General features: G+C 41.1%; 1 protein-coding gene across 1 annotated transcript; it reads right to left on the bottom strand.

The window, feature by feature from the left end:
• Positions 1 to 978: 978 nt before the first annotated feature.
• Positions 979 to 2,289, bottom strand: LOC9271004 (UPF0481 protein At3g47200). Its single transcript, XM_015769440.3, has one exon. It carries the CDS (start codon positions 2,287 to 2,289, stop codon positions 979 to 981), a length of 1,311 nt encoding a protein of 436 aa, XP_015624926.1.
• Between the last annotated feature and the right edge of the window lie 11,055 nt (positions 2,290 to 13,344).

Genomic DNA, 13,344 nt, shown 5'->3' with positions numbered 1-13,344 from the left:
ATTATTATTTTAATTATAATCACGTTTAAAGAAAAATATAGCAATATTTTTAAAACGACTTATAATATAAAACGGAGTAAGTACCATCTTCACTGATACCTCTTTATTTTTACATATATAGACTAAAAGACTAGCGACGTGTAAAAATGCATAGATGTCCTTTCTATTTTTTTTTTCCGAAACACAGTGTAGATGCACGAAATTATATAAACGCGCACACATCCAATTATATTGCACATACTAGCACCTCACCCTTATCAGTACCTTCAAAAACTAGGCCGGTATATCTTGAGATTTACGAATTCACCATGCTTCGCTGTCGATGAATACATCGCCTACCATTGAAAAAAAAATAGTCCTATATACGAACACCCGTGTCAAGTCTAGACTTAACCTAGGTGTGGCAGGTTTCATTGCTAGAAACCTAATCAATTGAGTTACACTCACTTTGTAAAATGCAAAGATGTTCGGGTTAAGCAAAAAATAATTTTCACAATCATATTTGGACAAAAGTATGAAAAAAATAGGGTTATGCTTGAAATTTTTTTCCTCTCCCTATCATCATGGATCTCGGATCTTATGGACAGCATGATAGCAAAAACCGATAGGATTATTGCTACTAGCGAACCACATTCGGGTATGTTCAGGATTTCAGGTGGCCCCAATAAATTAAAGAAAGCAAGGGAATTGCCTAATACATTAACGGTTTCGCTACATCTATGTAGACACATACTCACTGCTTTCTGTCGATTTTGAGCACAAAATCATTTAGAGATTCTTGCTGCTGCTAATTTCGTTGCAATCTTTTCAGGCTTCGTTCTAAAGGGGTTTTCTTTTTAGATTGGCCACTCTCTCATTTTTTATATAGCCTGTTATATAAAATTTCCTTAAAAAATATCAAACAAATCCATCTCTCAAATTTATAATAGTTAATACTAGTACTCCTTAATTTATCATGCAGTACACTATCACTATCCACTATCCATTATGGTGGATTAGACTGTGGATAACAACTAATTGGTTGAATAGGGAAAAGACAAATGCCAGCACGGCGAGCCCCAAGGCGATGACAGACCATGGATTGCTGCAGTGGTCGCGCAGAAACCTGGCTTTGTGCCTGTGCCAGCTCGCGTCGTGGTACCGCTTCACGCCGGCGAAGAGCGCGCCGAACAGGTGGTCATCGTAGTTCATCGTGCTGCAGTCGCCGAGACGCTGGAAGAAGCCGGACGCTGCGTCGTCGTTGTTGGAGAGCATGTTGTCGACTATGCCGGCCCTGTGCAGCTCGTCCACGTCGTCCCCTGTCCTGACGAGCGACGACAGAAGCACCGTGTAGCTCGTCAGCGGCGCGGCGGCGGCGCCGCCGGTGTGCCCCCTGCTCTGCTCGAAGGCGACGAGGTTCACCAGCAGCGGGAGGCTGGCTTGGTCGATCGCCACGGGCGGCAACTCCAGCACGCCCTTGTTGCTGTCGAACGTTATGTCGAACATGTCTCGCGGCGACCGTTTGTTCACGAACCTGACGCCCGCCTCGCGCAGCATGGTCACGCAAGGTATCACCAGTGGCAGCCGACGAGAGGCGCCCTCCTGGCGGCTTGGCGCCGTCGCCAGCGGGGCGTGAGGCTTGGGCACGAAGCCCTCGTGATAGAGGTGGAGGAGGTGGTTGATCTTCCCGGTCGGCGCCGGAGCCGGACATGATGACGGCAGCTTCGGGAACACGATGCCGTTGGGCCTGAGTTGCAGGAGGAGGAGCGCGACGAGCATGTCTTGGGCCACGGCGCCTCTGAAGAAGGCGTGGAAGAGGGTCTCGACGACGAAGAAGGGGATCTGGTTCTCGAGGAGGAGGAGGTCCGAGTGCAGCAGCGGGAGGCCCCAGCCGACGTCGCACAGCGCGTCGGGCTCCCTACAGTTTAACTTGAAGAAGAACTCGAGGATGAAGCAGCCGTCGAGGAGTAGCATCTCCGCGAAGCCGTCGTCGTCGTCGTCGTCGTCGAAGATGGCTGTCCTCTCGCTGTAGCAGCAGCGAGCGCGCTGCTCGACGGCCCGAACCGCCCGCATGAAGTCGGAGAGCGGGACGGTCGCCGCTCGCTGGAGGAAATGGCGGAGGAGGCGCCACTTGTGCTGCTCCATGGCGCGGAGCTCGTCCCGGCCGCGGTAGTATGGGCCGATGGACACCAGCCGGGGCTCGTAGTGCTGCCTGTTTTCGTGGCGGACCTGCGCGGGAACACGGAAGATGGTGAAGGAGCTGCTCTCGCCGTCGTTTTGCTCGAGCCTTCGTTGGATGGCCGTTTCCATGGTCTTTCTTTCTTTCTTTCTGGTGCTTCACTAGCTAGCTTCCTATGACGTTAGCGGGTGCAAGGGATCAGCTATATGCAGCTGCTCACTTACTCGGTCGACGAGAGGGAAGTGGATTCTGATATCCCTTTGTTATTTGCATGTTACTAGAACTAGGAAGGTAGCCTGCGCAATGCGCGGGCATGTGTCATATGATAATAGGTTTGAGATACATATAAGAGCGAAATATTAACCGGAGAACATCTGCCATGATTTTTCCCAAATTGTTTTCGTCGGCATTAATTGCTTTTACAATTTTCTAACCTATTAGCTTTCTATTATATCATATTTAAATAATATCTATAAACAATTATTTATAATCTTCTTCATCTTTTGAAAAGAAGGTAAACTTATTTTCTTTAGACAACATGTCAACGAAAGTAAAAGTAAGTGTAAAATAAAAGTAAGATGTTTTTCTTTTTAATTGCATACCTATTATCATGGTTTATTAGAGAATGATTTGGGTGGGACATGAAGCTCCACTAAATTGTATATAGCCTAGTATGATTGACATAATTTGAGAGGCAGTCTATCTATGAACATATTATGTAGAGTGGGTAAGAGGTACTACACAACCTAACATGAATACGATAACGACGAAATATAATTGCACAATAATATTTTTGAAATGTGATGTACCATGAATACATATAACGATATATATATATATATATATATATATATATATATATATATATATATATATATATATATATATATCTAACAATTAGAAATAATGGTTCCACCGGTTTAAAAGGCATAGGAATATTCCAGAGATGTAGCTTAAAAATTATGGTTGTTTTAATATCCAACATTATTGCGAAGTGAACGTAGCTCAACTGGTTAGTTTCCTTGTGGTGGAACTTTCCCACTCGGGTTCAAGTCCCAAACTTGAATTTTTTTTCAGTGGTAGACGACGTATCCGTCAACAGTGAGGCGCTCGTGGTGACTTCGTCAATCTCAAAATATGTCGGCCTAATCTCTCAGAGGTCCTGATAGGAGTAGGGTATGCGTTCATAGGGGCATATGTACTTTGTTTCTCGAAAAAAATATCCAACATTATTTGTTGTTTCTATTTTAGTTTAATAAGTTTAATAGATAAAAAAGAGGTCTTTGTTTCTAAAAAAAATATCCAACAGTATTTGTTGTTTCTTTTTTAGTTTAATAGATAAAAAATAGGGAGGTGACGAATAGTGTTGTATGCATGTGATGGCAAGGAGGAGGTGGAGGAGATTTTTTTTCTAATTTTTCTATATGAATTAAGTGAAAGCCGATGATGGGGTATTTCATTTTTTAAGAATTTCTAAGGTTCTTTCTGTTATAGGACGTGACACATGGCAACTTAAGATTTTCTTTTAATAAAATTGATCTAATAGTCAAATATAATGGATGCATCAATTTAATTGGTTTTTCTTAGAATTTTAGGAGATGATATATGGTCATTTATGAGTGCTTTGGAGGGCGTTTAATTGATTTTTGTTACGTACAGTGATTTAGTATAATATAATACATATGTTCAATTAATTTTTCGTTGTTGTTTAGCTGTCAAGCCACGATAGGGTCAACCTTTAAATGATGTATTTTAAATTTTATATAGTAAAATATAGCTAATGTGATTTTTATTTATTTATTTTATTATAAATAAAACAATAGCTATGATTATTTTTATTTTATGTTAGTTAAAAAAAAGAAGAGGAGATAATTGAATTGGAGAAGAGAGGATGGGAGAGTTATAGGGGAGGGTAAAGGCGTACGTAAAGCAGGATGGGAGGAGATTATTGTTCTCAAGATACATTAATGGGTCCTAGTTTTGAGTTGATTATTAGAAAATACTTTAGGTATTGTATTTTTAATTAAACTACTTAAATTGTTCTAATTTAAGTGTGTATTATTAATCAAAAGGTTTTAAAATCTATTTGACGTTTTTCTTAAAAATGTATGGATTAGTGAACAATAGCTAGTGCATAGAATATGTATGACCAAAGTAATGATTTTTTTTGAAAAAAATATCGTTAACTTGGTTCTTTAATTTTAAGTTTTATACTAAATAATATAATGGTGTACACCAATAAAAAGTTAGCTATATGATTTAGATAGTATAGTTGTTTAAAATTTGTTAACATAAATTTTTTTTTTCATCTAACTAAATGAGGAAAATAGAAGAGAAAAGATATAGGTGAGGAGGTACATACGCACAATGGGTCCACCACATATCAGTGAAAATCGACAACCAGATATTTTGTTTATTCTCATAATTTTTATGATTTTTCTAATTTATTGAAATGTCACGTGGCGGCGTAGAAGTGTGTGTAGAAGTACTACATGGCGGGTTTACAGAATGTTTAATGGGCAAAGAGCTAAAAATGCTTCCATGTGATAATTTTTAAATGAAAATATAGTTAATATCAAATGTAGTCGTAGTATTTTCCATGTATACATCTAATTTAGATAAGTTTATTATGGATGGGTGGATGTTTCTCGTATGTGTAAAGATTCGAGTAGGGAAGAACTGTGCGTAGTATGTACATACCCGGGAGATTTTATTTTTTCTCAATCATGGATAGTAGCACGTTTATACATATGAGAATTTTTTTCAGTTTTTTTTCTGTTGAGCAGCACGTACGTACGTTTCTCTCATAGCAATTAGGTGGAACCGTGGCATGGCTAATCCTTCTTCTTTTTTTCAATCATAATTACGTATTTTGTTCCTTTTTTTCACGAGTAGCAATATATGGAAGTACGTATACGTACGTGTATATATACGTGGGATGTATTTTAAATAAATCTAATCTAATGGTTTAAAAATAGTGGGTCCCCTGAATTAAATGAAAATCGATGGTTGGATGTTTTTCTTTTTTCTCATAATTTGTAAGATTTTCTCTTATTTATTAGAGCGCCACGTGGCAGCTTAGGAACGTTTGTAGGATTACCACATGGCGGTTTGAGAGTGTTTGTAGAAAGTTTAATAGACCTTTAGCTTAGCCAATGAGCTAGATCAAATGTAGTCGAAGTAGGAGATATAGGACATTGGTGTCAAAATAATATATTTGATCGTTAATTTTCAAATAATATATAAATAAATAAAACCATAATTTAGTAATGTCACATGCTTTTTTCTACCGTACGGAGCGAGTAACTTTTAATAATACTAATCAGATATATTTTTATAGCTCAAAGCATAAAAGTATAGATAATATGGAATTGGATTATTAGTTTGAGAAAGCAAAAAAGTACGTAAAACCATAATTTAGTAATGTCACATGCTTTTTTATACCGTACGGAGCGAGTAACTTTTAATAATACTAATCAGATATATTTTTATAGCTCAAAGCATAAAAGCATAGATAATATGGAATTGGATTATTAGTTTGGGAAAGAAAAAAAGAAAAAAAAGTACGTACCTATTTTTGGGAGGAGCTGCTATGTACGGACGTACATACGTGCAGCGATGTACATTCTATATTGTGGAAAAAATAAATGGTAAATTTTCAATATGGATCTAATGGTGGAAAACAATGGGCCCACCAGATTTAATGAAAACCGATGGCTAGATGTTTTGATTTTCTATAGCGCCATGTGGCGACCTGAGAACGTTTGTAGGGGTGCTATGTGGCGGCTTGAGAGCGTTTCTAGGAAGTTTAATGGACTTTTAGTATATAATAATAGATAGTTATGAAAAAATTTAAGAAGATATATTAATATGTGATATATCATTCCACAAACATGCAAGTAAAAATTCAACTTCTACATCTCGCAACGAAAAAAATAAATTTAACTCTGAATATACGTTAACTAGCTACGGTTTAATTTGTTTTCTATGAGATGTAGAAGTTGAATTTGAACTTGCATGTTTGTGTTACATGCATATTACCGGTTTGATGCATATCAACTAAATTGTTATGTTTTTTTAAAAAATGATTTTTTAAAAAAGAAATTAACGAAGATAAAAATTGCTATGTAATATAGTATTTCATACGTATGCAAGATTATTTTTTTTACTTTACAAGTTGTATTAAAAATAATATATTTGACTACGAATATACGTATACTAATCAAATCTTAGTAGAATGACATATTACATATCAGTCTATCTATCTTGTTGTCAACTACTATTTGAAAATATAAAATAAATGAGTGGACGTTTATCCGGGTGACTACAAGAATTTTCTTGGTGAAGGAGGGAGATTTCCATTAATTGTTGCCATCTTAATAAATTATTAAGAACTACGTAATTTCAGTCTTGCAGCCACTATTTTTACCTGGTAACAAAAAGAATGTCGCTACCATTGCATATTTCGTTCAGTTCACGATTCAACTTTGACTCTTTCTAGCCTTGTACTTAAAAAAAAAATCTGTGCCTTGCAACAGGTGAATGCTATTTTTTTAAAAAAAATAATGAGCTGTAATAAGAAGTCTAACTTTCATATCAAGTTAGCATACGAGCTATTTTAAAGATATTTCTTATACGACTCGTTTTATATTTCCAAAAGCAAACAAACTTAAAATTCGACTCAAACAATTGTCTATATTTTTAAAACCGAACGAACTTAAAAACTAAAACTCAAATACGAATGACGTACCAAAAAACTGACAAAAATATTTTAAATTTTTATAATAGTAGATATATAAAAATAATACTACGACATGGTGTACCATTGGAACGAAATAATTGATGTTACGTCATGATGACTTTAGCATGGTACCTAGCATAATAACCAAATTCTGGTACCATAGATATCATGTTTAATTTGGTACCCTCAATACTATATTCTGTACGTCAAATATTGTGCTGATGTTAGTGTGATAGCTAGGTATCAAGCACTGGTGGAGAAACCCTTTGTAGTCCCGGTTCGTAACCCCCCTTTAGTCCCGGTTTCCAAACCGGGAGTACCAATCCGGGACTAAAGATCGCTATCTTTAGTCCCGGGTGAAATAACCGGGAGTAAAGATCGATCTTTAGTCCCGATTGGTAACACCAACCGGGACTAAAGATAGAGCTGACCTTTTTTTTTGCATGCCCCTGTTGCTGCATGGTTTATATATATATATATATATAAACCATGCATATATATGTTTCAATACATATATATGCATACATATATATATGTATTTATACATATATATGTTATGCAAATGCATATGTATATAGATATATATATGAACAAAATATATTTACATTATAGAAAATGTGTACACATGCATATAGAAACATATGTAGTCATGTATTAATTACAATCCATTATATGTCCTAGCTAGCTACGATTTCGACGTAGTAGTACTCGCTGCTAGCTCAGAAGCTAAGGACCGGTGAATTGTGTTTCCGTCGTAGTAGAATTCACCCTTGGGATCAAGGATTTCTTCGTTGATGAATCCCATGAGTTGTTCTTGAACCGCCGCGATAAATTCCTTGTGTGTGGTCAGGTTATCCCTCATGCGAATAAACTATATGAATGTATGAAATTGATTAGTAATTAAACAAGAAATCGCTACGTAATGAAATTTTGAATTTATTTGTACGTACATCGAGCTCTCTTGTGGTGATGATTTGGTCTGCAAGACAGTGGCAATACTCGCACACGTAATAGCCGCACAAGTTAGTTCCCTGCTTTTGCTTTGCGCACTACAAATAAATGACAAACAACGAGAGATCTAATTAATATACACTTGTATGTATTTGAATCGGAGAAATATAAATGTAGAGCATGTGTACTCACAGGAAATTTGAACTTCCGCCTAAGTCTTTCTCTCCATTTGCCGCGGACCAAATGACGGAACCGATACCAAGCCCTACATGGAGTTTAAAGCTATGATTCGTAGTAGCAATTAACATAACAAGATTTTCTTAATTAACAAAGGAACTTATGACGGTACCTGTCTATAAGTTCGAAAACCTTGTCAAACGTAGACTCTTTTTTATCCATTGAGTCATATACGTTGACAGTGCAGGCCTCCAGGTCGATGAGTAAAAGCACCCAGTGGAATCTGCAATGTGCGTGGGATGCATTACATATGAAACACTTAGCAAGTTCGTACGGGAATGAAATTTGGTATGTAGGAAGACAGTAAAATTAAACTAACTCTGTGTTGTATGGCAACAGTATGAACGTCTTGTAATGCTGCGCCTTCAGGAGATGGACGAGATTGTCCTCTGTTTCTTGTGGATATTGGCCGAGCATTGCGACGTTTACTTTCCGAGGGTCGATGAATCCAGTATCGAAAACCCTCCGCCGTCGGGCCCTTTGAATCTCCATTCTACAACGATAAAAGGGAGTATATTATTTTCTATGGTCTACTTATATACAAGGACCTAATTAATGAAAGGAGACGTATAGTAAGAAATCTAACTGAACGATATACTTACAAAATCCAGCAACTCATAATAGAGACGTCGAGGGCGTCCAGCTGGTATAGTTCGTAGATTCCCCTGAAATTGATCCAGAGAATGTCATCTCCTTGCAAGAAGTCCGTGTCCCTGATCCTCGCTCCGATCATCTCTCTACCGGTGGCGCTCATCTCCATGTACAACTGATGGAACTTGTACATTTGTGTGGGTAGGGACTGCAGCAGCTCAGGCTTGACAAGCGGTTTACCGAGTTCGTACATGTATTTCACTTCCGCCTTTTCGATTGGTGCGACTCCTAGCAATTGATCCGTAGTTAGACCGGTGTCAGTAATAAATTGTTCTATCGTCATTTCTTTACCGGTCACCAACGGCTCGATCTCCTGGTTTGGTTGCTCTCCAAGCTGAGGGACTGGTTTGGACTTTCCAGAAGATGCTTTCTTCAGCGTTCGCTCATAGTCCGATAGCTTGATGGCCTCCTTGACAGATGCAGACATACCCCTGAAGAAGTTCCTGACACTGGGGTCTATAGGAATCTTCTTTTCTGGACTTCGAGGCTTGAATTGTCTCTTGACTTCTGATGCAACGTAAGCGTCAAGCTCCTCTTGCGTGCAATCGTACCCCGGGTCCTTGTTCTTAGCGGCGTCAACTTTCGCCTTCTTTGTTGCCCTTGTGTGGGCAAGCGGTGGAGCTGGGGGGGCCCTTGACTTTGAAGGTGCCGGAAGAGGAGCTTGCGGGGGAGTAGGTGTAGGAGCACGAGGAGGAGTCGGTGCAGGATCCTGAGGAGTCGATGCTGGAGCCTGAGGTGGAGACGGTGCTGGCGGAGCATGAGGAGGAGACGGTGCAGGATCCTGAGGAGGAGATGGCGGAGCCGGAGGAGATGGTGCACGAGACGCCGCTTGTCGCCCAGGGAGGATGATGTACCGCCTGCGCCATAGAATAATGGCATGGCATGTGTCTCGTAGATGCGTCTCACCATCTCCTCCAGGGTAATCCAGCTCGAGGTCCTCGTACGCGCCTTCGACCAACTCAACTTCGACCTTGGAGTATCCTGCTGGAATCGGCCTGCAGTGGTAAGTACCGTAAGGGTCCATTGGGATGGCCATGCCCGACGCCACCTTCATGTTGTGAGAGATTATTTATTAGTAATCAACATATATAAGCAGCAACTAGCGGAATGGCTAAATCTTACCTTTATTGATAAGTTCTTGAAAGGAATATGCAGCTCACATGGTGTCCGCTGAGTGATGTCATCAACGGGACAGGTCGATTCGTCCTGTGTTTGCATGGCGTCCATGCTCTGTGATCCTACCTGCCCCGTTGAGGCGCAGCTGCTACGGTTTCCTGACGGGCTCACCATTGCAGGAGGAATGGTCGGCTGGGGATCATGGGACCGATGTGCGGCCATGCGTTCATCAACCTTCCTTGCCACCTCCTCTTGCATGTTGAGTTCGTAGCTCGATACCCGGAACTCTAGGTCTGCAATCTTCGCCTCGGTATCTCTCTTGCTCCTCATCCGACTCCTGTACGTGTGGATGTCCTCCTTGAAACCAATCTTCCAAGGAATCACCCCTTTCCCTCGAGTTCGTCCTGGATGCTCTGGAGTCTGCAGGGCGAGTGTCAGCTCGTCCCTATCTCTGTCTGGTCGGAACGTGCCCTGAGAGGAGGCCTCCACTGCATCTGTTAGTCGTCGCGCAGCCTCTTGTATCTGATAGCCGAAGACCAGTGAGCCATCAGCTGGGTTGAGCGTTCCACCGTGAGCATAGTACCAGAACTTCGATCGTTCCGGCCAATTGGCTGTTGCCGGTTCGATACCCCTCTCAATCAAGCTAGCCTCCATCTGCTCCCACTTCGGCATCGCGACGCTATAGCCTCCTGACCCCAAGTGGTGATGGTACTTCTTCTTGGCGGCATTTTCTTTGTTTCTTTCCATCATCGCCTTCCCTTGTTAAACTGTCTTATATGCAACGAACTCGTCCCAGTGATCCCTTAGCTTTGGGAATGTGTCGAAGTTCGGTGTCTGCCCCTTCAGTATATACTTCTGGTACAGATCTCCCTTGAAGCTCTGAAACTGTTCTGCCATTTTCTTCAGAGTCCACCTTTTCACTTTGTCCTCTGTACCCGCAGGAAGGGTGAATGTCTCGAGCATTGTGGTCCACAGCATCTCTTTCTCCGAATCTGGGACAAAGCTCTCATGATCTCCGCGTGCCCTTGTTCTTCGCCAGTACACCGTACTGACAGGCACGTTATCCCGCACAACCCAACCGCTGTGACGTACATAGTTCTTGGCGGCTTCGGCCGGGGCACTAGGACGTCCATCTTCTTCCACTTCCGTTATGATGTGCCGACCCTCAACCTTCTTCGCTGCACCTCGTTGCCCGCGTGCCCTCTTCTGTCCAACGGAGGGTTGACTACCACTAGCCTCCTCCTCCTGGTTCCCCTCCACATCCCTTTCCACGTGCCCCTGCTGGTTCCCCTCCGCATCCCTCTCCACGTTCCCTTCCTCGTTCAAGTACTGGTTTGGATCCTCGTTCCCCTCTTCTTCATTCCAGTACTGGCTGCTTCCCTCCGCGATTGTATCGTACAATATCTGTTCCTCATCGCGGTCAGCCATCTGTTGATACAAGAAACATCTGCTAAGTCACGAGACATTTATGTTTTAACAATCTAATTCATGTATGCTAAGTGTAAATGTCGTACATTAGAACCCTACACAACCTTACGTGCTAAGTCTAATTACAAATCGTGATATAAGCTAAGTCTAGGTGACGTATATTATACAACCCTAGCTAGTAAATAATTATATACTAAGTCTAATTACAAATAAAATAATCTTATATTAAAACTCAAATAATATTACATGCTAATACTAAAATAGTCATGTATATGCTAAGTGTTTCGTGGGTATATGCTAAGTCTAATTAAGACTACAATAGTCAATTGCTACTTGTCGCACCAATTCCGTAGTCAATAATTACATACCAAGTCTAATTACAAATAAAGTAATATTATATTAAAACTCAAATAATATTACATGCTAAGACTAAAATAGTAATGTATGCTAAGTGTTTTGTGCGTATATGCTAAGTCTAATTAAGACTACAATAGTCAATTGTTAGGAGTCGCACCAATTCCGTAGTCAATAATGTCATACTAAGTCTAATTTGCAATAAAATAATCTTATATTAAAACTCAAATAATATTAGAACACTACACAATCTTATATGATAAGTCTAATTACAGGTCTAATAATCTTAATTAATTGCATTACAAATATAACAATCATTTATATTATTACGTCACTTGCCTGCTCCAATTCCTTCTAGGGCTAGCTCTTCCACTCAGGCTTGACGGACGACTCCGACAACACGTCTTTTCTGCAAGATAAAAAAAATGTATTAGGATAAATGCGAAGTAACATATATATACATGTATATATATATATATATACATGTATATATATATATATACATGTATATATATATATACATGTATATATATATATATATATATATATATATATATATATATATATATATTGCATTTCACGTTAACGTTCGTCCTCGTTCGGTCGCTCGTTCACGTTCCCTAGCTCGTTCACGTTCATTCGATCGTTCTCGTTCTCGTTCACGTTGTCGCGGCAACGTACGTTGACGTGTTCGTTCTCGCTCTCGTTCGTTCGATCGTTCTCGTTCTCGTTCGTTAACGGCGGTGTGGCGGCATCGGGGCGGCGGTTGGCGCGGCGGCGTGGCGACGGCGGCGGCGGCGTGGCGTTGTGGGGCCGTGGCGGCGGCGGCGTGGCGTGGCGGCGGTGGCGTGGCGTGGCGTGGCGGCGGCGGCATTGCGCGCGCGGCGGCGAAGGCGGCGGCGGCGTGGCGACGGCGGCGGCGGCGTGGCGTTGGCATGCGGCGGCGGCATTGCGCGGCGTCGAAGGCGGCGGCGTCGAAGGCGACGGAGAGAGATCGAGATCGGAGAGATTGAGATGCATGAAGGGAGATGCGGCGGCTCTCACCCCAGAGATGCGGCGGCAGCGGAGGAGGCGGAGGCGGCGGCGAGGACGACGAGCTCGAGACGACGGCGAGATACGGCGGCGTCGGCGCGGGGATTTGCCCTAGGCAGTGGCGGCGAAGGAGAGAGAGGCCGAGAGAGATCGATCGGCCGAAAACGTTTAAGTGTTGGTGAAGAAGACGAGGGCGCACCGGGAATATATATACCCCTGGATCTTTACTCCCGGTTGTTCTCAACAACCGGGATCTTTACTCCCGGTTGTTGATAACAACCGGGACTAAAGATAACAACCGGGAGTAAATATCTTTTCCCGCTATTTCGAAATTCTTTTTAAACCCGGTTAGGGTTAAGAACCGGGACTAAAGATTATAGCACTACATATGATTTTCGCTTACATATGTGTTTATAAAATAGAAGTTAATGCATTAACTTCTTTTCCCGGTTGTTCTCAACAACCGGGAGTAAATATCTTTTCCCGCTATTTCGAAATTCTTTTTAAACCCGGTTAGGGTTAAGAACCGGGACTAAAGATTATAGCACTGCATATGATTTTCGCTTACATATGTGTTTATAAAATAGAAGTTAATGCATTAACATTATTTAAAGTACAAAGATTGATGACAATTACTTCGAAAAATTATTTTTGTCTGTAATAAATTAAGTGGATA

Source organism: Oryza sativa, chromosome 2, assembly GCF_034140825.1.
Source record: "Oryza sativa Japonica Group chromosome 2, ASM3414082v1".
Taxonomy (NCBI): Eukaryota; Viridiplantae; Streptophyta; class Magnoliopsida; order Poales; family Poaceae; genus Oryza; species Oryza sativa.
Note: the sequence above shows the minus strand (reverse complement) of the source record. Positions and strands in the feature narration are given on the sequence as shown.

What these genes read in the sequence shown, in the direction of transcription:
- LOC9271004 (XM_015769440.3), bottom strand. Translation starts at nt 2,289, where the DNA reads ATGGAAACGGCCATCCAACGAAGGCTCGAGCAAAACGACGGCGAGAGC.